At 46.8% G+C, this 25792-nt stretch overlaps 4 protein-coding genes across 4 annotated transcripts; 2 read left to right on the forward strand and 2 right to left on the reverse strand.

Annotated features, from left to right (window-relative positions):
- Window positions 1-55: 55 nt before the first annotated feature.
- Window positions 56-4018, forward strand: AO090009000565 (uncharacterized protein; the record flags this gene model as incomplete). The annotated part of the gene is made up of 2 exons (XM_001816951.3): window positions 56-2652; window positions 2704-4018. 2 exons carry the CDS (start codon window positions 56-58, stop codon window positions 4016-4018), a joined length of 3912 nt encoding a protein of 1303 aa, XP_001817003.3.
- Window positions 4019-4619: 601 nt separating this feature from the next.
- On the reverse strand, window positions 4620-5521 carry AO090009000566 (uncharacterized protein; the record flags this gene model as incomplete). Its single annotated transcript, XM_001816952.3, has 2 exons — window positions 4620-4990; window positions 5089-5521. 2 exons carry the CDS (start codon window positions 5519-5521, stop codon window positions 4620-4622), a joined length of 804 nt encoding a protein of 267 aa, XP_001817004.1.
- A 1042-nt stretch (window positions 5522-6563) lies between these two features.
- AO090009000567 (putative mRNA-nucleus export ATPase (Elf1)) lies at window positions 6564-9962 on the reverse strand (the record flags this gene model as incomplete). Its single annotated transcript, XM_001816953.3, has 2 exons — window positions 6564-7314; window positions 7369-9962. 2 exons carry the CDS (start codon window positions 9960-9962, stop codon window positions 6564-6566), a joined length of 3345 nt encoding a protein of 1114 aa, XP_001817005.3.
- A 1407-nt stretch (window positions 9963-11369) lies between these two features.
- On the forward strand, window positions 11370-12886 carry mcsA (putative citrate synthase Cit1; the record flags this gene model as incomplete). The annotated part of the gene is made up of 3 exons (XM_001816954.3): window positions 11370-11417; window positions 11481-12635; window positions 12686-12886. 3 exons carry the CDS (start codon window positions 11370-11372, stop codon window positions 12884-12886), a joined length of 1404 nt encoding a protein of 467 aa, XP_001817006.1.
- Between the last annotated feature and the right edge of the window lie 12906 nt (window positions 12887-25792).

Below are 25792 nucleotides of genomic sequence, written 5' to 3' on the forward strand. Positions count from 1 at the left end.
TGCTGGCCTTCGAGGGTCGGCATTATCTGCTGTTATTGTCCTCGCTGAGACTTTTATGACATGGCCAAGTAAAGAGACTCGTGCAGTATCTGGACCCCCAAGAGCCTTGCGGCTTTATCTCGCGACCTTTCTGATAGTCATTCAAATCCTCTTTCCTCGTCGCCCAGCTGTTTTCACAGCCGAGGGAAAGGCTGTCGATCTTGAAAACAGCAAGTCGGCCTTTCAGAAATATTCGATGCAATGGTGTACAACAGCCCTCGATATTGCTGGGAACCATGTCCCTCTCGATCAACTCCCTGCCCTAAACTTTCGTAGTAGATCGAAGAGTCAGCCGCTGATCACCCTTGACTCCTCAAAGACAAGCTTGTGGAATCATATCCTCGCAGAACGTTATTTTGAAATCGCGAAGCACTGGGCTCTGATGCTTGCGCGATCTATATTTACCTTCGGACCATCTTATTGTGTTATGAAACTTCTCAAAAGTTTTGAGAATGACGCAAGTGCAAAACAAGATGCCTGGCTCTGGCTAATTGGCATAGGGCTATTCTCTCTTTGTCAGACTATCCTTAATTACCACCTGCTTTGGATACAGTGGTCAGAAATGGCTATTCCGGTTAGAGCCCAACTGATTATGGCTTTGTTTCAAAAGGCATTGAGAGTGAAGGATTCGAAGACCTCCAGCAAAAAGGACTCCCAGTCTAAGCCCGACGCCGTGAACCTCATCTCGTCTGACACTCTTTCCTTCAGCAAGTTCATGGCTGTCAACCATTATATACCCTCCTCGTTTATTCGGTTCTTCTTCGCCGTGTTATTTCTTATTAGATTACTTGGATGGCAGAGCACACTTGCTGCGATGATAGCCACAGTAATGAGTGTACCGGTACACATGTCAGTTATCAAACATGAACGAGCGGCGCGAAAGAAGCTCGCCATGACAAGAGACAAAAAGACAAAAGCAATTACAGAAGCCATGCATTCTCTCCGACAGATCAAATTCTCTGCCTCGGAGACGCAGTGGGAGGAACGCATTGACTCGTTTCGGCTCGAGGAGCTTAGGCATCTTCGCTTGTGTTTCAATGCTAGCAATATACGATCCGTGTGGAGTGTTGCATCGCCGTTTATTATTGCGGCGACTTCAGTATGCACATACGCGTACATAAAGGGTTCGATGTCCCCGTCGACTATCTTTCCAATGGTTGAATTATTACCTCATCTCCAGGGCACGCTGGGTTTTCTTCCTGTTGTCTTTCATGATTACTTCAGTGCCAGGTCGAATGCGCGCCGGATGGAGGACTTTCTGCGGAGACCGGAGCAGGAGAGAATTCTGAAGCCCAGTCCATCTGGCTGTGTCTCGTTTTGGAAGGCTTCCGTTGCCTGGCCGTCTTATGAAATTAGAAGTGAAGCTAATGAAGTGAAGAAGGATACCTCGTCTCATGAATTTGCTCTTCGCGATATAGATCTTGAATTCCCTGTTGGTGAACTCAGTGTCATACATGGAAAGACAGGTTCTGGGAAGAGCTTGCTCCTCGCTGCAATTATCGGCGAGGTTGATCTCCTTGCTGGTCATATCGAAGCACCATCAATAGCAGACGGACAGCCAGTGGCATTTGTCTCTCAGACCCCCTGGCTTCTAAATGCCACAATCAAAGAAAACATACTTTTTGGGAGTCCTCTGGACGAAGAAAGATATAAAGAAGTCTTGAAAGCCTGCGCACTCTACCCCGACCTTGCGGCTCTGCCAGACGGGGATGAGACTCAGGTCGGGTTGCGGGGAGTCAAGCTCAGTGGAGGTCAGCGTGCCAGAGTTGCGTTTGGAAGGGCCCTGTATTCTTCGGCGCAAACAATGGTCTTGGACGATATATTCTCGGCTCTGGATGCCCACGTATCCAGGGAGATTTTCAACGCGCTGACGGGAAAGCTCGCTAAAGGCCGCACGCGGATATTGGCCACGCATCGGCTTTCATTGTGCTTATCGGAGGCGAGGTATATGGTTCATGTGGAGAATAACACTATAGTCTATGCTGGTATATCTGATCTAAATGCACCGCAGTTGGAATTGGCACAACCGGGAGTTGATATAGAGCTTGTAACCCCGGTGAATGAGAAGCCTGACAAGGACTCTGGCGGGAGGAAAAGAGCCAAGGCCCGTACGGCACGAGCAGATCTGAAAGTATACAGTAGTTACTTTACTGCGGCGGGTGGTCTTGGGTTTACCTTGATATACGTTCTAGGTCTTGTTACGAAGCAGCTCTTGAGTGCCCTGACAACTTGGGCCTTAGGTCGCATAAACACATCTCGTCCAAAGGACACTTCAGATCCACTAAAGGAGACATCCTGGGGTAGCGCAAGTCAAAGCAATGACCTCCAGCGTTATCTTTATCTATATCTTTTAGGGTCACTGGTGACACTCGGTTTGGAGATTCTATACAATCTACATGTATCTTCAGGGTCACTGCGTGCATCAAACGTATTATTCCGTGAGATGACCCTCCGAGTATTCCGAATGCCTCTTCTCTGGCTCGACACCACGCCCATTGGTGAGATTTTGAGACGGTTCACCGTTGACGTTAGGAATGTGGATGATCATGTTCTCTCCACCATGTCCGATTTCGCCGACACTTTCATGAAACTAATAATTGTCGTATGTGTCGGGTACGGATTCCCTTGGTCACAACTGCCTTGCGTTCCCTAACAAATATCTAGTCTATATACATCGAAGTACACCAGTCTTTTGACAATGGCTCTTCTCTACTGGTGCTGGCAGGTTAGCCAGCGCTATATAAAAGCCCGTACAACAGTTAAGGGTGCCGATTCTGAGCCAACTGCTGATATCCTCGAGCACTTCACATCGTGCGCAGCTGGTGTCTCAACTATACGGTCCTTTGGAGCGACGGATAAGCTTGCTGACCGGATGCACTACCATGTTGATCAGCTCTCAACAGCCAGGCGTCACTTCTACATGTTCAATCGTTGGCTTGGGCTCCAAATGTCACTTGTGGGTATTTTGTTTACTACAGGAACGGGCATAGTGCTGCTTTCGTCGGGCTCGGTTATCGACGCCTCGGTGGTTGGATTCTCTTTGACGTTCTCCATGGGATTTTCGCAAGCGATATTTAAGGCCATCAATACATTCGGAATGCTCGAGACATACATGAACGCAGCTGGGGGAGTCGTGGCGTACTCAGAACTGAATACGGAAAATCAAGGAGGCAACGAGGTTCCAGACGACTGGCCATCCCAAGGAGCGGTTGAGATGAAGGATCTCAATGTTGCATACTCGCCTGATCTCCCCCTCGCTCTGAAAGGTGCCTCCTTTACTGTCCAAGCTGGCAAAAGAGTTGGAATCGTGGGCCGTACAGGAGCTGGAAAGTCATCTTTGACTCTTTCTCTACTGCGCTTGATCGAGCCACAGACCGGGTCAATTCTAATTGATGGAATTGACATATCCACAATTAGGTTGAACTCTCTACGGTCCAGAATTGCTTTTATCCCTCAAGACCCGGTTCTATTTTCCGGCACGGTACGATCAAACCTGGATTACTTCCAACAGATACCGGACAAGGACCTCGAAGACGCTCTACGGCGTGTAAAGCTACTTGCAGAGAAATCTAGTGGTAGCGATGGATTATTCACACTCGACTCTCCCATCAGCACAGGTGGATCGAACATGTCTCAAGGCCAAAGGCAATTGCTTTGTCTGGCACGGATTCTGGTCAGAAATCCCAAGATTATCATCCTCGATGAAGCGACATCTGCTGTTGATAACAGGACGGATCTGTGGATCCAGGATACGATTAGAACCCAATTTAAGGGGACCTTGATTGTTGTGGCTCATCGCTTGAGGACGATTGCGTCTTTCGATAAGGTGGTTGTAATGAAGGATGGCCACGTCGCGGAGGTTGGCGTGCCAGCTGAGCTTTTGGAAACCAAGGGGCTGTTCTATGACCTGGTTCAGAAGAGCGATGATAGGGAGTTGTTGGCTAGTATTATAATAGCGGGAGAGAGGAAGTTGGTCTGATTGTAACTGGTTGAACACGACTTCTCTACTGCCATAGCTTGAACTGATAGCTAGGCCGAATGAAGCAGCGTCAACATATTGCCCTGGTGAATCTGATATACAATCAACATCTCGTCACGTTTGGCTCTTCGTTTATAAATTCACCAAGCGCAACACTTCATAAACCTTGCAGTCCTCCATAAAACCCTCACATTTCTGTTCCTACCGAGTCTCATATAAGAAGATAGCAGAAAAGGTCTACCGCCATGGCATCCTCCCAATTCATAGACCTCAATAGTCAGCCTATACTCGAGAGCGAAGTCTTAGGTTACGGAGAGTCGGGGGTGGTGATTCACCGTGACAGCATGGCTATCAAGACGCCATTGAGACATCCTTGGAATAATGAGGTCCCGCATTGCAATAAATACTGTAGACTTCTGACTGAATCCCATAGAGGGTGAGATAGTTTTAAGACTCGTTGATAGCCAGGGCACGTTAACCCTACATATCGCGCCATTCAAGCAGACATGTAGTTAAGCAATAACCCTCAACGCACAAAGTCATACCATGCTGATCATATATTCAGTAAAGTCCAAATACGACCCTAAACATCGCCAACCCCTCAACGATAATAAAACCACGTCTCCCCACTACTCTTATACACCTCGCCCCCGTTGCCATAGTCGATATCCAGACTCGAACACAACGTAAACCCCTGACCCTCCAGACACTGAAGCACATCCAGTATGGCCACTCTACTCAGCACTGCTCCTTCCTCCGAATACTTGGCCCATAACTTGCTTTGGAATTTCACCTCAAACGCGCCGGTCACAAGGTCCTGATTACAGTTTTTAATCCTGTCCCCGAAGACTGCAACCAGGGATAAGGCTAACTCGGGGGGAGCGTTGATAAGGTGCATGAGGTCGTCGGAGTCAAAGGAGATACACATCCAGGAGAGTTGCTGGGGGGCCTGGCGTTTGAAAATCAGGCTATCTGTGCTTTGTCAGTCTGATCTGCTAATGGATTTGGGATGGGAGCAGAAGAAACAGAAAATAAAATGGAGCCCTAATAAATTATAAAAAGAAACATACCCTTCTGCCCAAGCGACTTATAATTCCCTATCCTCCCCAAGCCCCCGGCAGCAGGGTGTACACCCCAACCTTCTCTTGCCAACGCATCCAGAAGCCCTAATATGGCATTACGAAGCGCAACCTTTTCATCGTCGTCGCCATGTTCGAACGGATTTCCCCGTAGCTTGAACTCTGTACTCTCGTAGTATGCCTTTACTTTCTGTATCCCCTTGGGCCAATGTCTCTGAAGTGTCTCTGATACAAGCGCTACGATGGACTCCGGAAAGCGCATGAGGCGAACGCGGTCGTACCCTGAGAAAGAAATCAACCCGTATTTCGATCGTGTATCCTCATCCTGTAACTGTGTCTTGTTGTCGCCAGGAATGGCGGTTGAGCTGGAGCCTGTGGTCTCCTCGTAGGCTGGGGGTTCGTCGCGCATTCTGGAGCAGGTCATTGTCAGATTTCTGGAATGGGTATTGATTACTAGTAGTACACTTTGTGAGAAGTGCTTGTGCTGACGTAAGTCTATCAGTCTAGAGAAGCATAGGTGGAGAAATAGGGCAGGAAGGGGTGTTATGGTTTTATATTCGCTGAGGTAAGTCCCCTTCACCTTGTAGATTAAGTCTAATACCCTGTTGCCTGATGTTGGTACGGTAAGGCTAAAGCGCTACAACCATAGATTGCGACTCGTATAGCCCATATTACAGGGTGAGAAACCGGCCAATGTGAGCTACGGGATGAGACTGCGCCACTTCGGGCACTGGCCAACTGCATCTTATTCGTCATGATCCATGCATGCAGGATTTCACTGTATGTCTGGCATGGATGACAAGGCTGGGCGAAGTGATGTCACGAAACGCCACGAGGTAATTTGTGGCTTATCTTTTAGGTCCCTTTGGTCAAATCGAATTTGTCCACATGATACTGATAGTGGCTGGCGTTGGTTTGAGTATACCAAAAGGACCTATCATGATGAGCACCTATTGTGCTAGATACTAGGGCTTGTTGTATGTATGCGGGTAGGCATTCCATCTTGATGTGGTATCATGTTTGCCCTAACTCTCTGGATTCAGTCCAAGAGGCGTCTTGGTGCAAATCATTGCTCAATGTGTAGTAAGTCACGATGTTTCAAGTCGACTAATGGCAGTACTTTAGCACGATCTCAATACAAGGATCTAAGATCAGCAATTCACTGTGTTGGATGAGCAAACGTTATAACGTTATCCGACTATGGTCGACAGATGAAATGACCGCCCCTCAATAGGCGTGGGGAAACCTAGATATCGCATACATGTACAAGGCATAGAGATGGACCACGGTGGTGCAATTAAGTCTGAGATCAATAGTTATCTATGGAAAGCGAACCGCCGAAATGAATTAAGCAAAAACAAAAGCAAACGCCAAGCCGTCTATCGTAATGACCAAAACAGGCAAATCATCACGCTGCTCATGCAGCGAACAAAGTCCAGAAAAATGGTATAAACAACGAATATTTACTAAGCCTCATCATCAGTGTCCGGAGGCCTGGGGGTACCCTTGGGGCTATTGAGCCACTCAAGGTGACGGAGACGACGACGAGTCTCCCGCTCCTTGAGCTGGGCACGGGTCATCTTCTTCTTCTTTCGCGCCTTGAACTTGAGTTCTCCCTGTTCTTCGGCGCCAGAGTTCACGGCGGAAGCAGCAGCAGAAGCAGCAGCAGAAGCAGCCGCGCTGGTGGCCGTAGAGTTCACAGCGGTGCCGGTCTGGGGCGAGTTGGCCGCACTGTCTTCGAACCGATCGAGCGACACGCCCGTGTTGGTACGGGCAACAATGCGCCCATCAGCGACGTGAAGCTGTTCGGGGCAGAGCGCGCCCACAAATTCCTCGTTGTGAGAAATCATGACTACACCACCCTTGAAGTCGCGGATGGCCACAGCCAAACCACCCAAAGAGTCACGGTCCAAGAAGTTGGTGGGTTCGTCCAGCACAAGCAAATGAGGGTTGTTCCACATGGCTCCGGCCAACACAACCTTGACCTTTTGACCACCAGAAAGGCCAGAGATTTGGTTGTGATTGGCAATCTCAGGATCCAAACCAACGTCCTCGAAGTGCTTCGAGATCTCGGGAGGTTCCAAGTTTCTGAATCCGAGACCTTCACGAGAAGCCTCATGATCATCGAATTCCTGAACCAGCTTGAAGAATCCAAGTTCAAGCAGGGTCTCACGGGAGATCATGGTGTTGTGCTTGGGAAGGAGACCAATCCATTTGCTATGGTTTCTGTTAGCGGTGGCGCGCGGAGACTAGTAGGCAGCGATAACTTACACTTCGTACTGGAAGGACTTCTTCCACTTTTGTCGACCCATAAGGGCCTCAATGCGACGGGGGCCCCTGCCATCCTTGAGATCGACCGGCTTCTCCAGCTGAGCCTTATCTTCTTCGGTAAGGATCCGGGTCTGCTTCAAGTACACTTCGCGGTCATCACCGTTAGCATAACGCCACTGGAGGTACTGGCTGGGGGTCTTCTCCAGATGCATCTCCACGTGCTCGAGAGCGTGCTGCTTAATATAACCGATACGAAGGTTGGGGTGTTTCTCAACTTTGCCGGTTTGCGGGATGGTCTCTCCGGTAAGCATCTTGATGAAAGTAGATTTACCAGCACCGTTTCCTCCAATGATAGCAACACGGGAAGACAGTGTTAGGGTGAGCGATGCGTCAGTCAGGGATGGCTTAGAGGCACCGGGATAGGTGTAGGAACAGTTGGTCATCCGGAGGATGGCACGGGTCTGGGACTTAATACCGGACAGAATACCAGGGGGAGGGAACTTGAACTGAACAGCGCTGGCAGACAAGGTGTAATAGCTCTTTGCCTCGGGCTTCTGCTTGACGAAAGCAGCCAGATTACCCTTGTAGCAGACGAGCTTCTTGTTTTCATAGTGGTAAATGTCCGTGCAGACTTCGTCCAAGAATCCAGAGTCGTGACTGACAATCAAACTGGTGATCTCAGTGTGCTTCTTCAGGTATTCCTGCAACCACTTCACATTGGCAACATCCAAGTGGTTAGTCGGTTCGTCCAGAAGTAGAACATCCGCCTTCATGAGCATGGCACGGGCCAACGCAAGCTTCATCTTCCAACCACCAGACAGCGATCCAACACGTTGCGACTGGCGACCCTCAGGGCCATCGGTGAAGCCGAATTCGAGAAGCACCTGACTGATGTGCTCCTGGCCAGCCTCTGCAATCTTGGGGTCTTTGGAGACGTATTCGATGATGCTCAGGTCGGCATCCTCGCCCTGGTTATGCTCGACAAAGCAGGTACGAACAACATCCTGCGGGGGGAAGCCCTCCAGCTTCTCGTTGGCGATACTGCGCATGAGAGTAGACTTGCCAGCTCCATTGCGACCACAAAGACCATACCGGTGACCCTTCAGCAAACGCAGGTTGGTATGGTTGAGAAGAAGCATTCCACCGTAGGCGAGGGAAAAGTTGGCGTTGACAATCTCGACCTCATTGGGATCATCGGGTTCGGGCTTGCCAAACTTGCGGTGATCTTCCTCGATGAAATGTGCCTGAAGAGCGGAGGCGACAGCGTCGTGCTTATCCTCCGGTAGCAAACCACGCAGGTAGGGGGCGACACAGATTGGAATACGGTCGTGCATGCGGCAGTTCACATCTTCACGGACCATCTCCGCGATGTAAGTCTTACCGAGCTCGAAAAGCGTATGCGCCTCGGGCACAGCAAGGCCGCCGTTGGCCTGAATCTGAGCATCCAAGACGGCGAGAACCTCATCCGGAGTGGTCTTGGTGACAGATCCAGCGTGAACATTGCTGTCGCTCATGGCCTTCTCCATCACGCTCAAGGCGCGGGTGGCAAGCTCTCGAACTTCCGGGAGGGAAGCACGATCCTTGACAGCCTGTACACCGGGGATGAGCTTGGGCAAGAAGGTACGTGCCTCGGAGGGATCATGCACGAGTTTTGTCAGATTCTCCACAACCACGACAGTGCGACGCAAAGTCTCTTGGGGTGTTGTCGGGGCGTTCAGCGAGCGTTCCAGCAATGGAGTGAGCAAGGCCAGAACGGGAGAGGTAACAATGGCGACAAAAGTGGTTTGCGACAAGGCATGGATGGCATCCTGTAGTGTCTTCTCGGACGGCTGCTCCATGGTCTTGATCAAAAGAGGGATACGAGGGGCAACATCATCGTTGGACAACAGAGTGGTAACCGCGTTCATGGCCTTGCAAGCCCGCTTAGCCACTTCAGCCTTTAGATCGTGCATGCCGGACTCCACCAGAGGAATCAAGTCTTTCAGAGTCTTGCCCATCGCCTCGCGCAGTATATCCTTCTCACGCTCTTCTTCCATGGTTCCGTTACCCATCTGCGCTTTGACGGCCATCTTCTCAATGAGGGAGTATGCGCCGACAAAGCCCTGCCACTTACCGGTGCCGCGACTGAGATAAGCAGACAGGGCAGGAAGGAGGCCATTGGCCATCGATTCGGGCTTGAGGCCAGCAAACAAGGCATCGATTGCATACTGAGCGGCGTCGCGAACCACTGCGCCCTTGTCGGCCAACGCATCGAGGGCAATATCAAGCACGCCGCCGTCTTGGAGGAGGAATATGACTTCGCTCAGAGGGTGTTCGCGGGGGAAACGTTCGAACAGAGCGCCGATGATCAGCATGGCACTCTCACGGCGGGCGCCATTCTTCTTATCGCTCGCCGCCTTCTTGACTTGCGACAAGACGTCGTATTTTTGAAAGCCGAGACAGCCGACACTTTGAATCAACAAATTGGTCAAGGCGTAGGATGCATCGAGAGACTGCTGAGAGGTCTCTGCGGTAAAGATGGTGTTAAAAAGGGACGAGATCTCCTCTGGGGTGGGAGGGACGGTAGATGGGGTCTTGGAAACAGCGGTAGCCATGGTGGTAGGTTCGGAATGAGGCATTCTCTGGTATATAGGGCGATCTTAAATGCAGTGCGTCTCTCGCCGGAGTGTGTTCTTTCGCTTCAACCTTTGCGCTAAGTCGGTAAGCCACTAAAGCGGCGTCGTCGGAGCCTGGTGGAAAATTGAAAATACCACAAAGGAGAAATGAAAAGTACAGAAAAGAAATCTACACAAAATTCAAAACTTTTTGAAGAAAATCCAAACGTCAGATCGGCCTCTGGACGAGGATCCGTCTTCAACACAAACAACAGGGTATATGAACAAGAGAAAGGAAAGAGGGGAGAGTGAAGAGACAAGAGGGAAAGGAAAAAATCCAGGCTGAACTGGAAAGAAAGATCACTGATAATGATGGCGGGGCGGCGATTATTTTTTTTTGGGCCGCTGATAAGTTCCTTTGTGATTGGGCGCGGGTAAAAATCTCTGCCTGAGGCGCAGGGGAGCAGGATTTTCACCAATCAGAATACACCGCCTTTGCGTGGGCCCTGATTGTTGGCTCAGCCCCGGTGGGTGCTGGGTGCCTGAGGCATGGATGGCTTGTATTGGTCTGGCCAGGTGCCGTATGTGGCGGTGCTGGCTTGGCGTTCATGCCTCAGGCTTAAAGAACTTTCACCCCGAGGAAGGCTAATCCACATCGGGATTACCCCGCACGCCGGATCCGCCAACCCGCGGATATCGTGACGGGGACGGAGTCTCTCATCCAAACAATCAATCTGAATACATGGAGAGGAGTAGCCGATTTTATATCCCTTGCTGTTGCGTTATGGAACACTTCTATAGAGCTCTTCTTGATCGATGTAGTTCGCACGTCTATCCTAACCCACATACAGTGGATTAAACAATCATCCCGTCTGCCGATGATCGACTATCAGCTTATCCCGAAGCATATGGTCCATCACATCCCTTTGGAGGAATACCCGACCCTCGGTAACAACAACAAAAACAAATATTCATAGGGGTCAAGAATATAGAAAAATTATGTCTCTTTATTCCCTATAAAAGATATAGTAGCAGAGCCATACTAGCAATTACATCCTTCCATCCGACCGTGAGAGAGAAGTGGTGTGATTAGACCCTTAGAAAAGAATGATGGGTGTTGGTTGGACACTCCGCATGCAGCCGTTGGATTGCCTCGGTACCTTCCTGTCACCTTCACCGTTCCTCCGCGGCCAACCGGGCGTTCAAATCGGTCTGGCGTGCAAGGGGGCCCTCGGCGTATAATTCGTGCTCCCTCCTTTCGCTGTTTTCTTCTCTTTCTTGTGTACCTTCACTCTAAATTTAAAAACTCCCATCGTCCTCCCCGCTAGACTTCGACACAAAGCAGTGCTCCTGTGTTGAGTGTAATTCTACGGGCCTTTTCTCCACCATCAATAAATAAAACACACCATGGCCATGCCCATGCGAACCACTCGCCATGCTACCAAGCTGGCTCAGGTTAGTTCCCGATCGTAACTGGTATCACCCTAATGCAAAGACTAAATCTAGCCATTGTGACAGTCTTCGCGCCTATTGGCTCAGTATACCTCTCGCAGATCTTATGCGACGGCGGAACCCGATCTGAAGTCCGCCCTCAAGGCGGTCATCCCCGCCAAACGTGAACTCTTCCAGCAGGTGAAACAACAGGGTGACGATGTGATTGGTGAGGTCAAAGTTGCCAATGTCATTGGTGGTATGCGTGGTCTCAAGTCGATGCTCTGGGAGGGCTCGGTCCTTGATCCCGATGAGGGGATCCGCTTCCACGGCAAGACCATCAAGGATTGTCAGAAGGAGCTCCCTAAGGGTACCTCCGGTACCGAGATGTTGCCCGAAGCCATGTTCTGGCTCCTCCTGACGGGACAGGTCCCCTCGACCAGCCAGGTGCGCGCCTTCTCGCGCGAATTGGCCGAGAAGTCCCACCTCCCTCAGCACATCCTGGACCTCATTAAGTCCTTCCCCCGCAACATGCACCCCATGACACAGCTGTCGATCGCCGTCGCTGCTCTGAACACTGAGTCGCAGTTCGCCAAGGCCTACGAGAAGGGCCTGAACAAGGCCGATTACTGGGAGCCCACATTCGACGACAGCATCTCGTTGCTGGCCAAGATTCCCCGTGTCGCCGCATTGGTCTTCCGCCCCGAGGAGATCGACGCTGTTGGCACCCAAGCTCTCGACGTGAGCCAGGATTGGTCTTACAACTTCGCAGAGCTACTCGGCAAAGGTGGTCAACAGAACCAGGACTTCCACGATTTGCTGCGTCTGTACTTGGCCCTGCACGGTGACCACGAGGGCGGTAACGTGTCTGCCCACGCTACCCACTTGGTTGGAAGCGCCCTGAGCGACCCCTTCCTGAGCTACAGTGCGGGTCTTTTGGGTCTTGCCGGACCTCTGCACGGCCTTGCTGCCCAGGAAGTCCTGCGGTGGATCCTGTCCATGCAGGAGAAGATCGGAACCAAGTTCACTGACGAGGACGTTCGTACCTACCTCTGGGACACTCTGAAGTCGGGCCGTGTCGTCCCTGGCTACGGCCATGGTGTCCTCCGCAAGCCTGACCCTCGTTTCGAGGCTCTCATGGACTTTGCTGCCACTCGCCCTGATGTCCTGGCCAACCCTGTCTTCCAATTGGTCAAGAAGAATTCCGAGATCGCCCCTGGTGTTCTTACGGAACATGGAAAGGTAAATAATTGTCTCGGCCTTTTCCAAGCTACCTGTGCTAACGATACTAGACCAAGAACCCCCACCCCAATGTTGACGCCGCGTCTGGTGTTCTCTTCTACCACTACGGATTCCAGCAGCCCCTCTACTACACCGTCACCTTCGGTGTCAGCCGTGCTCTGGGCCCTCTCGTCCAGCTCATCTGGGACCGTGCCCTCGGCCTGCCCATCGAGCGTCCTAAGAGCATTAACCTCCTGGGCCTGAAGAAATGATTGACGAAATCCAATCCCTGCCTGTAAAAAATGTTTGAATGATAGCGTATTTTGATATCCGCAATGAACGTGTGCTGTTTCTTTGTTGAAGGTTAACCTTTGTTCTCTTGCTTGCTGGGGTTGATATCCCTGCATCTAGCCATATGCCCATTTGCATAGACGCCAGATAGACTTTAGAGAATAGAACTATATCAGATTTTCTTACCTCGATTTTTTTGATTCGCTTCTCATCCGTGTTGACGCGGCTTCGCGTATAGAGGCTAACCGTCCTTGCCATAAACGTTTCGTCGTGTGCAAGGGCATTTACTGATACTTCTAGCCCGAGTACTGACCAAGTTACGATTTCTGAACAAGAGCTTTCTAGAACTTCCTCAATTCGTTGTTTGCTGAGTAATCTATATAATATAACTATGTGGACTAAAAGAGTCGTGAAATCAATTGTACATCAATATATATGTTTATCTATCCAGGCATCAAGGCACCACTTTAGGTTCAGAAACTACTATATATTCTTCAAGATAGAAAAACACTCCAAACTCACACATAAATCATTAAAGGGCGTTCATACTTTATTCTAGCTAAAGCTTGGTTCCAAGGAAATGATCTTACTTGGTAGAATTTGACGAGGACTGATGGGGATACCTGAACAGGCGCTCAGTCAGTACTATTGAGTTTTATCAAACAACTAACTTACACCCCCAGCTTGAAGAAATTCGGTTGGAACAACAGGCAAATAATAATAATAATTGTGATGATACTGGCAATACATACACATGATGCAGCAATAGAAAATTGTCTGACAGTGCAACACGAGACAACCCCGGTGATACAGTCATGTTCTCAATAGCACCAGGGTCATCCTTTCCCAGTTTAATTCACATTTCACGAAGAGACATTCTGGAACGGCATAGTTACAGAGCTTATGCGTTCATTCCTGTCCGCCGATCAGTGACAGCTATACTCTTCTGTGTCGGCCTTTTATTGATGGGCCTAAGGGTGAGGCGATTTGAGAAATGGTAGGATGGTTGATCGAAGAGACCATTGGGTTTCAAGCTATCACCAAGTGCGGTCGCGAGCAGGAAAGTTGCGACGAAGCGTAGAGGTGGCTACTGGGGTATCCTGCCCAGTACTACTATCTTGTCCTATGTTAGCAGGACCGGAATAGTGGATTTGGTTGAGGTTTCCCTTGACGATGAAGAGATACCGGTTCAAGTCCCAGTACTCGGTAGTATACTAAAAGCTGGGACTCCTATGGGCATCAAACACTCAGCGATTCCCAAACGCCAGACTCTAAGCCAGTCAGCGCCCATAGTGGTAGTCGCCGGTACCGCGTCAAACACCGGGAAAACCACAACAGTTCGAAATATAATCCAACATCCTAAGTCCGGAGGACTCCGAGTAGCCGGCGCCAAATCATCTGGAGTGGCTCTTTTGAACGAACTGCGTTGTTTGTCTGCCACAGGGGCTGAGCTAGTTCTAGGTTTCGCAGATGGTTGGTTACCCACAACTTGCGGTAACCTAAATGAGATAGTTGAGGTGTCGCTGGGCATCCTGCATGAATTGAACAAAATGGACTCTTGATGTTATTGTTGTCGAGTTTGGGTCGTGTCTCCTTGGTTTCTACAACATCATGCCCGTTTTGGACCCACCGCAGTTCCGGCAGCATGTCGTGTCCGTTCGTACTAACAGCTAGTGATACTGTTGCGGCTTAGGGCTTGAAACGTCTGATGGAGGAGCACAACATTGATATTACTCTGATCACAGTTCCTGTTGTGAACAACATTACTTATGTGGCCTACATCGAGAAGGAATTGGACTTACCGACTTAGAGCAACATGGGGGGCTATATCGAAGACGTTCAGTTAATAAATATGAGGCTCAATGATATTGAAAGCAAGAGGGCTAAACAGATACGATGATGTAATAGCAACTTATCACCCAATGTTAAGCCAGTTGTTCTTGCTAAGCAGTCACCATTAGGGAGAATCTTCATAGGCACTCTTAGGACGCCACTGTTTCAGGCATTTTTATACTACAATGTGATTGATTGTACCTTAGAAGCCATTGACGCACATAATAACATTCCATTTCTCAAAGATATCGGGAGATGTTACTCCATATGTCTTCTTTGTTTGTTGACAATAATGATGGGTGGATGTAGTCCACACCCTGTTTAGCCATCGTTTCACAAATGTGTCCCCGGTTAGGGCTTCCGCTGGTTCACATTATTAAGGGATTCATTGAATGAAGCTAGTGAAACCCTACCTATCGTACGAAGGCTTTACATAGAGGAGGCTGAGAGTGAATATGTAGAATATACTAAATTGCAGGGCGCCCAAAATAGCCCAGTGGGAATTGGTGGACTATTGTTCTTGAGCTAGGGAATGTGACTATCCATCCTAAATAGCTGCCAAATTCACTACAAGGAGGTAGTCTCTGTTACGGATACGCCGTAGTCCATCTGCTTAATAGTTGATATGGTTTTCTAATAATAAAAAAGTAGTTAATCTTCTAAAGGTCTAGCGATTCTAACTAACTATCTAAGAATATACTTAATAGATAACCTAATATATAACAACATACCAGTCAAGAAAAATATTAATATTCTCGTTGACAGATACACAATATATTATAAAGTATTAATCTTATTAACACTTATATTTCTTAATTAGTTCTAGTATATTTATATCTATATCTTTAACCCATTTATTATAATCGGGACTGTGGTCTGTATATCGAACCAAGTATTATATAAAGTAAGATCTATAACCTTTCCAAGTAATCCGCTTGTTAATAATTCGGTTGATTTTAAACTAATTATTATAGACTAGACTAGATACTGCAAAGCGGTCTCTATCGACTTAATTATTAAATTAGTGTTACAGACCCTTGTCTAGCGCACCTTATCGAAGGCGGACACACAAGGCAGAATAACGATAGGATGACGATGGCCGATTCCTGAGTGGAAGGCACCCGACGAATCGTTTATCTAGTAGTTATTCGGAAAGGGCTACGGACGCCGATACCAGCTACCACAACAAAGTCACGTGCATCGTAGCAGTGACACGACCAAACGTATCAGCGACACGACAAGCTCGTAGCACTGACAAGATACATCGTATCACTGACACGAAGAGTCGTAGCAGTGACACGACGGGCAAGGATATATAAGGACACTCATTTATGTACTTAAGTTTAGTTCTTCGTGATCAATACACATGGTTACTACAGAGTTACCTTTAGTAGCAAGACCAGTCTCAACTCGTTCGCACTCTTCTAACTATTAAGTATACGTACTTAATAGGCCTGGCCCTTTGGACTCGAGTCTAGTATCGACGGCAGTCTTGTGTCGACTGCATCCCTGTGACGACGGCAGTCTAGTATCGACGGCAGTCTAGTGTCGACGGAAGCCTCATAACGACTCCCGTCTTCCCCAGACCGCAACCCAACAGCGACGGAGGTCAAAGAACGACTTCAGGTTAGTAACCCTCGAAACGTGGTCCGCTAACTGGTCTCAGACTTGACGACGAAGCCCCGGGCGTAACACATTGATCACCAGTCTATACGAGTTGAACCACGTTTGGACTTAAAACATCGACAAACATGTCTTCTCAGTCATCCAGCAGCAAGAAGACTCCGGTCAAGAACACTCCACCGGCAGAAACTGATTCCGAGAGCGAAACGACCGTGAAAGAACAGCTGAAGCAAATGAAGAACATGATTACTCAGCTTGTCAACAACGCCAAGGAGAAGAATCAGGAAATCGAAAATCTCAAAGTACAGCTCGGAGAAGCTGAACGAATCCGAAGTGAGCAACAGGATCACATTGCTCAACTTGATGCTCAGGTTGGGGCATCAGCACCTAAGGACGCAATCGGAAAAGTGAAACTGCCAAAAGCCGAGCCTTTTGACGGAACTCGCTCAAAATTGCAAGCATTTCTGACGCAGATGAATATGCACATTCACGCGAATAGGAAAAACCTCATCGACGAAGCTGACAAGGTCATCTTCATATCCACTCACTTACGTGGAGCAGCATGGAACTGGTTCGAACCGTATATCCGAGAATATTACGAAGTCGTGCCAGACAATTGGTCAAACACCACAAGAGAGTTGTTCACCGACTCGGGAAATCTGCGCAAACATCTTGAACGAACTTTCGGGGATGTCGATGCCGAAGCGGTAGCAGAACGCAAACTAAAGCAGCTATATCAGCGAGGCAGTGCATCAACCTATGCGGCAGAATTTCAGCAGATCATATCCAGGATGGACTGGAACGAAAAGGTCTATGTGTCAACCTTCATCAGCGGTCTCAAAGGACACGTAAAGGATGAGTTCGCACGGATCGATAGACCAGCAACACTTAACGAGGCAATCGACTTTGCCGTTAAGGTGGATAATCGCTACCACGAACGACTCATGGAAAAACGGGATAACGAAGCCTGGAGAAAAGGCAGTCACCGACCGAAGGGACAGTACAAATCGAACGATCAGCGAGAACGCACAGGCGCCAAGCACAACGACCCTTACGGATTGAAACCCATGGAGTTAGACGCCACTGAGGGACAGAGCCAATCGAGAGGCATCTCCCAAAAGGAACGAGAGCGTCGAAAACGCGAAAAACTTTGTTACAACTGCGGAAAAGCAGGACACATGTCGAAGGACTGTCGACAGAAAAGAAATAGTCATCAGTCAAATCGAAAACCTCAGCAAATGAATGCTACGGAAGACGAAGCAGAACCACCAAGGAAGGCAAGGTTCGCGCAACTCAACGCCAATGCGGAAGCCGATAAGCCACACGACCAGGCTAGGGGAGCTTACTGCACCACCGGAATCAAGAGTCCAATCATGGATGAGATCGGTGAAGAAATCGAAGCCATACAGCTCAATGCCAACATGGATTTGTCGGCAAGAGAGACAGAACGATATCGAGAAAACGAACCAAATGACGACGACTGGATCACACTGGATTGGCTTACCACTCATACCAATCAGACCATATGGCCACGCATCGACCAGGATTGGAGTAACCTACAGGAGGCCACAGAACAATGGTACGGTCAACTTAACGAACACGAAATTGACGAATTAGCCGACCATGCAAACGATGAAACCGACAGACTTGGACAAGTCAACAGCGAATCACAGTATGAGGCTATCATGGAACCAATCAGAAGACGCGTAAGGTACGCGCTGACTCATAGGGTGGACGGCCCTGATAATACCGATCAATACAACGAGCCTGTTTCAAGCATCGACCAATCAAATCGAGTTTTGGTTGAAATCGATCCCTTGAACGAAGAGTACGGTACTCAATGGATTGGCCATGATCCCAACATGGAGGGACTCCTTGAGGTACCCGAGACGCCAGAAAATCCCCAAGATGAAGACGAGAATGCACACCGACGAGTTATGGCACTCATCGACACACTGCAGGAAGTGGTGTCACCAAGGCGAAGGGCGCCAGCATCGAGGCCATATCAAACGCAGCAAATCGAGGTTGAGCCACCGCGAAGGCAAGAGACCCTTACCAATTGGACCAACAACGTAATCGACGAAATTATACGGAATCCTAGGAGATTCTCACGGCCACTTAGGATGTTATTGGAGCAATGCCCACATTGGAATCACGAATGCTGGGACTCGAACATCGAAAATTGGGACGAGCATTGTCAGCAGTGTAACAAGCATCCAATCGTATGCGAAATATGTGGCGCAGACAGATTCGAGTATTACGGGGAACTCGAACTCATCAACCCAGATAGAGCAAAAAGGGGACACGAAGGAACGCATCATTGGTTGAGGGAATGCGAATGTTGCCATTACGCGACAGAACCAATGCATAATCGTTACCCTTGGGTAGTGTGCTTTGATGACAGCTGCACACACCACCGTATCTGGAAACAGATAGCACGTTTTTGGCCACAGAACGATGCAAATCGAGGAACACTTGCCGCGACCAGGCAAGGAAGACACATCACCACGACCATCGCTATCAACGGAAAACCAGCGCGAGCGATGATAGACTCAGGCGCAACGAACAACTTCATGTCACCAAGATATCGAGAAAACATGAAGATCGAAGGACGACAAAAGGAGAACGTCGAACCTTTACTCGGACTAGACGGCCAGAAACTGGGAACTGGTCAAGTCTCGGTCGAAACAGTACCTGTTACTATGGCTGTAGGGCAACACGTCGAAAGTATAGCCTTTGACGTCACGCCTTTAGGGAACAAGTACGATGTGGTGTTAGGGATCTCATGGCTCGAAGATCATAACCCAACGATAGATTGGAAGCAACGGACGCTCCATCTGAACAATTGCCATTGCCCAAAGGGACCATGTATGGGGTATGGAACCCGCACCCTCACCAGCAAGTGCACTGGTAGTGGAAGGATCGAACGGCGCGATCAGAATACCGCGAAGGGAAATTCCGCGAAGAACATGATTATGGCAGCGACCCGATATTCAGAAAAGGAATGGTTAGCTGAACTGATGGGATGGGCACCCACTAACGAGCAGGAACGACTAGAAGTCATGACGCTAGAAAGCGGATCGGAAGAGGAATGGCACTCTTCACCAGAAACAAATCAGACATCGTCAGAGTCAGACAGCGACTCTTGGACACTTTTGGACTCTCAGGAATTAGCGGCTAACTCCGCGGAGCAGCCAAGCCTGCCCAAAGAGTATCAGGGATTCCGAGAACTATTCGAACAGCCACGAACGAACAAGTTACCAGAGCACGGACCGCACGATCACACTATCCCTATTCAGGAAGGGAAGGAGGTAACATGCAAACGAATTTACCCAATGTCGGAAAGAGAATCACAAGCTCTGAAGGAATACATCAAAGACAGACTCGAAAAGAAACAAATTCGACTATCGAAAAGTCCAGCAGGACACGGTGTATTATTCGTACCCAAGAAGGGAGGGGAATTACGACTATGCATTGACTACCGACCACTGAATGACATTACGGTCAAGGACAGACACCCATTACCGCTCATTACAGAAATACAAGATAAGATAAGAGGAGCAAAATGGTTTACGAAACTCGATATTACAGATGCATACCACCGCCTCAGAATCGCGGAAGGCGAAGAATGGAAAACTGCATTTCGAACAAAATATGGACATTACGAATACTTGGTTATGCCTTTTGGGCTCACCAACGCACCAGCATCGTTTCAGAGGTTCATCAATGAAGCACTAGGAGAAATCCTCGATGTATTCGTCATCGCATATCTAGACGACATCCTAATCTTCTCGCACAGCCTCGAAGAACACGTTCAACACGTCCAAACAGTTTTGGAGAAGCTACAGAGAGCAGAAGTACGACTCAAATTGAAAAAATGTGAATTCCACGTCCAAGAAACCGAGTTTTTAGGACACTGGATATCCACCGAGGGAATACAAGCGGAGGAAGGAAAGGTGAAAGCTATCCGAGAATGGCCAGAACCAACCAACCTCAAGGAACTGCAACAGTTCATCGGATTGCTGAACTATTATCGGAAGTTCATCGATCGATACGCGCATAGGCTAGCACCACTCTTTGACTTACTCAAGAAATCAAAGCAATGGGAATGGACAAACGAGCACCAAAGCGCATTCGACAAAGCGAAAGAAGCAATCACCACTGCACCAATCTTGGCACAGCATGATCCAGCTAAGCAGACCATCATTGAAACCGACGCATCTGACTATGCGATTGGCGCACGAATGGTACAAGCGGGACCAGACGGAAAGCTACGACCAATAGCATTCGAATCTAGGAAACTAGTTCAAGCGGAACTGAACTACGACATCCACGACAAGGAATTGTTGGCTATAGTGTCAGCGTTCAAAAAATGGAGGGTTTACCTAGAAGGAGCACAACACCAGATCATTGTGAAATCGGATCATAAAAACCTGACGTACTTCACAACCACGAAGGAGCTCACACGAAGACAAGCGAGATGGGCTGAAACACTATCACAATATGACTTTAGGATTGAACACTGCAAGGGATCAGAAAACGGTCAAGCCGATGCCTTGAGCCGAAGGCCTGATCATGAGATCAAAGGAAAAACAATCGAGACTGCAATATTGAAACAGCATGAGGACGGATCGATCGGATATAATAAGCAGACACTCGCAGCAGTAACTGTGGAAATCAAGGACCCTACTCGACACCTCATCGCGAAAGCAAACAAAAAAGACGAAGCACTCACACAGAAACTCGAAGCAAGCGACGACCTGTTCACCAAAGACGAAGATGGAATCGTATACTACCGAAACCTCATTTGGGTTCCTCAGAAACTACGGAACATGATTATTCAGGAACACCATGACAACCCGACACGAGGACACTTTGGAGTCGAGAAAACATCGGAACAGATCGCAAGGAACTACTATTTCCCAAACATGGCAAAACAAGTCAGGAAATATATCGACAAATGCGAAACATGCATCAGAGACAAGCCAGCAAGACACAAACCATATGGACTTATGCAATCACCAGACGCACCTTCGAGACCCTGGGAATGGATCACAATCGACTTTGTGGGACCACTACCTGAATCGGAAGGATGGGACATGATAACGGTGATAACAGACCGACTCACCAAATACATTCATTTGGTACCAAGCAAATCAACACTCGATGCAGTGCACCTCGCACACTTACTCGTCAATCACGTCTTTGTTCATCATGGAATGCCAAAAAAGATCACATCGGATCGAGACAAGTTATTCACATCGAAGTTTTGGCAATCACTCACAGACCTAATGGGGATAGATCAGAAGTTAACCACGGCATATCACCCACAAGGAAATGGTCAGACGGAAAGAACAAACCAGACGATCGAACAATATTTGCGACACTACGTCAATTATCAACAGGATGATTGGGCAAACCTGTTACCAACAGCACAGTTCGCATACAATAACGCGGAACATTCGACAATAGGAACAACACCCTTTTACGCAAATCACGGGTACCACGCTAAAGTGGCAGGTGAGCCAAGAAATAAACAACCTGTCGCAGAAGAAGCGATCGAAACAGTCGAAGGATTGAAAAGCTTGCACAATCAATTATCCTTGGACATCAAGTTCTTTAACCATCGCGCGGCAATGTACTACAACCGACACCACGAAAAGGGACCTACCTTTAAGAAGGGGGAGAAAGTATTCCTACTCCGCAGAAATATCAAAACGAAGAGACCAAGTTCGAAACTCGACCATCAGAAAATCGGACCATTCAGAGTCGAAGAACAAATTGGCAACGTCAACTATCGATTAAAACTACCAGACTCGATGAAAAAGATACACCCCGTGTTTCATATCTCGTTATTGGAACCTGCACCAGAAAATGCCAAAATCGCTGAAAACATCGAACTCGACGAAGAAGGAACGGAATACGAAGTCGAAAAAATACTAAAACATAAGCGAGTCAATGGGAAACCGCACTACCTGGTGAAGTGGAAGGGTTACAGTACCTCAGAAAACTCATGGGAGCCTATCGAGAATTTGACGGGCTGCCACCAGCTGGTTCGACAGTACCACCAGCGGAAGGATCAAAATTCACCCAGAAGGAAGGGTCATCCATCAGCTGAGTCAAGCTAGGATCTAACCCGGAAACCGCGGCTAGTTGAACATCACCACTTGACGCACTAGCCCCGGAACAGGAAACCGCAGTTTCCTGATGGTGCAACTTCTCCTGCGCCTCACGCTCTTTTTGCTCTTGACGCTCAAGTTCCTCGAGTTCCTCAATTTCTTTAATATCACGCGCAATGAAATCACCTGCACGTTTTTGCAATAACCGTTTTTGTTTTCGCAAACGAAGAAGCTTCGCCAAAATAACCTCCTCCTCCTCCTCAATAGTATTCTGGGCTTTCACGAGCCGTTTCCACTCAGCATCAGAAAAGGAAGGTTCGGACATTTTGCAAGAGGCACCGTTCGCTTTCACACACTCGCTACAACGACCAGAATTTTCGGATTTAATACAAGAACGATGAAGGCGGATACAACGTTCGCAAGGGAATACCGCCTGAAACCCCTCGTCTTCGATTCGCTGGTAAAGCTTGGATTTACGGACAGAACTGGAAGGCATGGTCAGGACATGGGTAAAAGAAAAAGTTGAGGATGGGCATCTCTCACCTGGGCAAGACCGCAACTTTATGCTTTCGAGGACGAAAGCCTGAAAGAGGGGGGATGATGTTACAGACCCTTGTCTAGCGCACCTTATCGAAGGCGGACACACAAGGCAGAATAACGATAGGATGACGATGGCCGATTCCTGAGTGGAAGGCACCCGACGAATCGTTTATCTAGTAGTTATTCGGAAAGGGCTACGGACGCCGATACCAGCTACCACAACAAAGTCACGTGCATCGTAGCAGTGACACGACCAAACGTATCAGCGACACGACAAGCTCGTAGCACTGACAAGATACATCGTATCACTGACACGAAGAGTCGTAGCAGTGACACGACGGGCAAGGATATATAAGGACACTCATTTATGTACTTAAGTTTAGTTCTTCGTGATCAATACACATGGTTACTACAGAGTTACCTTTAGTAGCAAGACCAGTCTCAACTCGTTCGCACTCTTCTAACTATTAAGTATACGTACTTAATAGGCCTGGCCCTTTGGACTCGAGTCTAGTATCGACGGCAGTCTTGTGTCGACTGCATCCCTGTGACGACGGCAGTCTAGTATCGACGGCAGTCTAGTGTCGACGGAAGCCTCATAACGACTCCCGTCTTCCCCAGACCGCAACCCAACAGCGACGGAGGTCAAAGAACGACTTCAGGTTAGTAACCCTCGAAACGTGGTCCGCTAACTGGTCTCAGACTTGACGACGAAGCCCCGGGCGTAACAATTAGTCGACGGATTAGTTATTTAATTTATCCGTTTAATAATCAATTTGGTCGGTAGATAGATTATTAACTTAATTAAAGACAATATAATTGGTATCACAAGTATATAGCTCGAGCTGAGTAACAGAGAGAACATTATATATATTCTATATAGATAGTAAATCAATACGGTACGCGTGTCGACCAATTTTCTGCAGCATAGTGTAGAATCCTATATATTATTATAAAAATTTCGGACTAACTATTTTAGTTATAGATAAAGCGTAACCTTTGTACAGCTTAACAAATACTTTATCTCTAGATTTAAATAATATTAGTCGATGCTACTAATTATAATACTATTTTATTCTCATTAATATATACTTCAGAGCTTCTTCTATATCTAGTTGTAGATTAATATAGTCTCGGTATATAAGTTCTTTAAAAAGATTCTATAGTTATTTAAAATCAATTCCAAATAATAACCAAACTGGAGTCTCCTTGGTTGAAGCGTTCGATAATATATTAAGTATAGATATAATAACAAGTAGTTAAAATAACTATAACAAACCTTATATAACGGTATAATAGATTATAATCTTTATAATCTAAATTATTCGTTTAGACATACTGTCGGTCTAGAAATAATAACTTATCAAGTAGTACTAGGCGATACCAAGTTTTAAGAATAGACCTTTTTATATACCGCTTGTAAAGCGAGAATCTTAATTAGATATAAAAGTTCTCGGCAAACTCCAGTCGTGTTCTTAAAAGTAGATCAGCAACTGCTTTTTCTATTTAATTAATTTCCAGGTTAATTTACCGGGTAAAAGCCTAATACGCTTAGTAAACTTATTAACAAAAATAAGTATTTAATCAAAATCCTATTTAGTGGATAAAACCACGATGAAGTCGAGAGTAATAGTATAAAATAGTTCTAGTGATACGACGATCGGTTGTAACTAACTATAAAATAGATATTAATATAGTTTATTAAGTAAATAGATAGAACAACGAGCAATATAGTTTCTAAATAGTCGATAATTTTAATAGATAGCTATATTATTAAGTATATTAAGATATTTATCGAGTCCCTAGTAGTTCCAATTGTTATAAATAGACTTGAAAAGTTCCGATATTATTAGATAGAGTAGATAGATCTATAAGTCCTTATAGATATATTCGGTACTCGATATATATTATTGTTTTATAAAAAGAATTCCTTTATTATCAAGTTAGTAGAGTAAGGTAGCCTCTATATCAGACCGTAAAACGTTAATAATATATTACACTCGAGAATCTTTAGCATAGTTCTCTTAAAGTCAATCCTTAAAATTGCTTACTAACAACACTATTAAATCTATATAAACAGCTATACCGAGCTAAAACGCTTAGCTGGTAAATATACTATTGAGATTAATATTATAATTAATAGATATATTGCTAATTATAGGAAGATAAGATAAGATATCAACAACAACATTGATTTTATTGGATTAATAAATAATTATTACATAGAACTATTAGATATAGTAAAATATATAAACTAGTCGTAAATTAAGCTTGTTAGTAATAACTATATTCAGTAATAGTTGTCTAGCAATATTAATTGTTAACTAATAATTGATATAAATAACAATTAGATTAACTACATCCTTAACAAAATATTAGATTTTCTAAAGTATCTATATAAAATAAGATATCTCTAATTTAGTAAATCAATATCAAGACTTAATAGTTATAAAGATTCGACTTAGAAAAAGTACTGGTTGTACGGTAATATAGACTAATAGTATCTTTATATCTAGATGTATATACGTATCGGCGAGGTAATATACTATTATACTATAGTCTTTCTGTAATGTGTCCAGATCGACGTATAGTTGTTAATAACAATTATAATATATTAAAAACTTTTTATTGTAAAACTTCTCTTATAATATATTAAATACTTATCGTTTCTAATTAGTAAGATTGTTGTAAAATATAGTAGTGATATATCTGTTTCAGTTAGTAAATAAATTCTTTAAAGTACCTTTCAATAATACGGTTTTACGGGCTTAT

Source organism: Aspergillus oryzae, chromosome 1 (assembly GCF_000184455.2).
Source record: "Aspergillus oryzae RIB40 DNA, chromosome 1".
Classification (NCBI taxonomy): Eukaryota; Fungi; Ascomycota; class Eurotiomycetes; order Eurotiales; family Aspergillaceae; genus Aspergillus; species Aspergillus oryzae.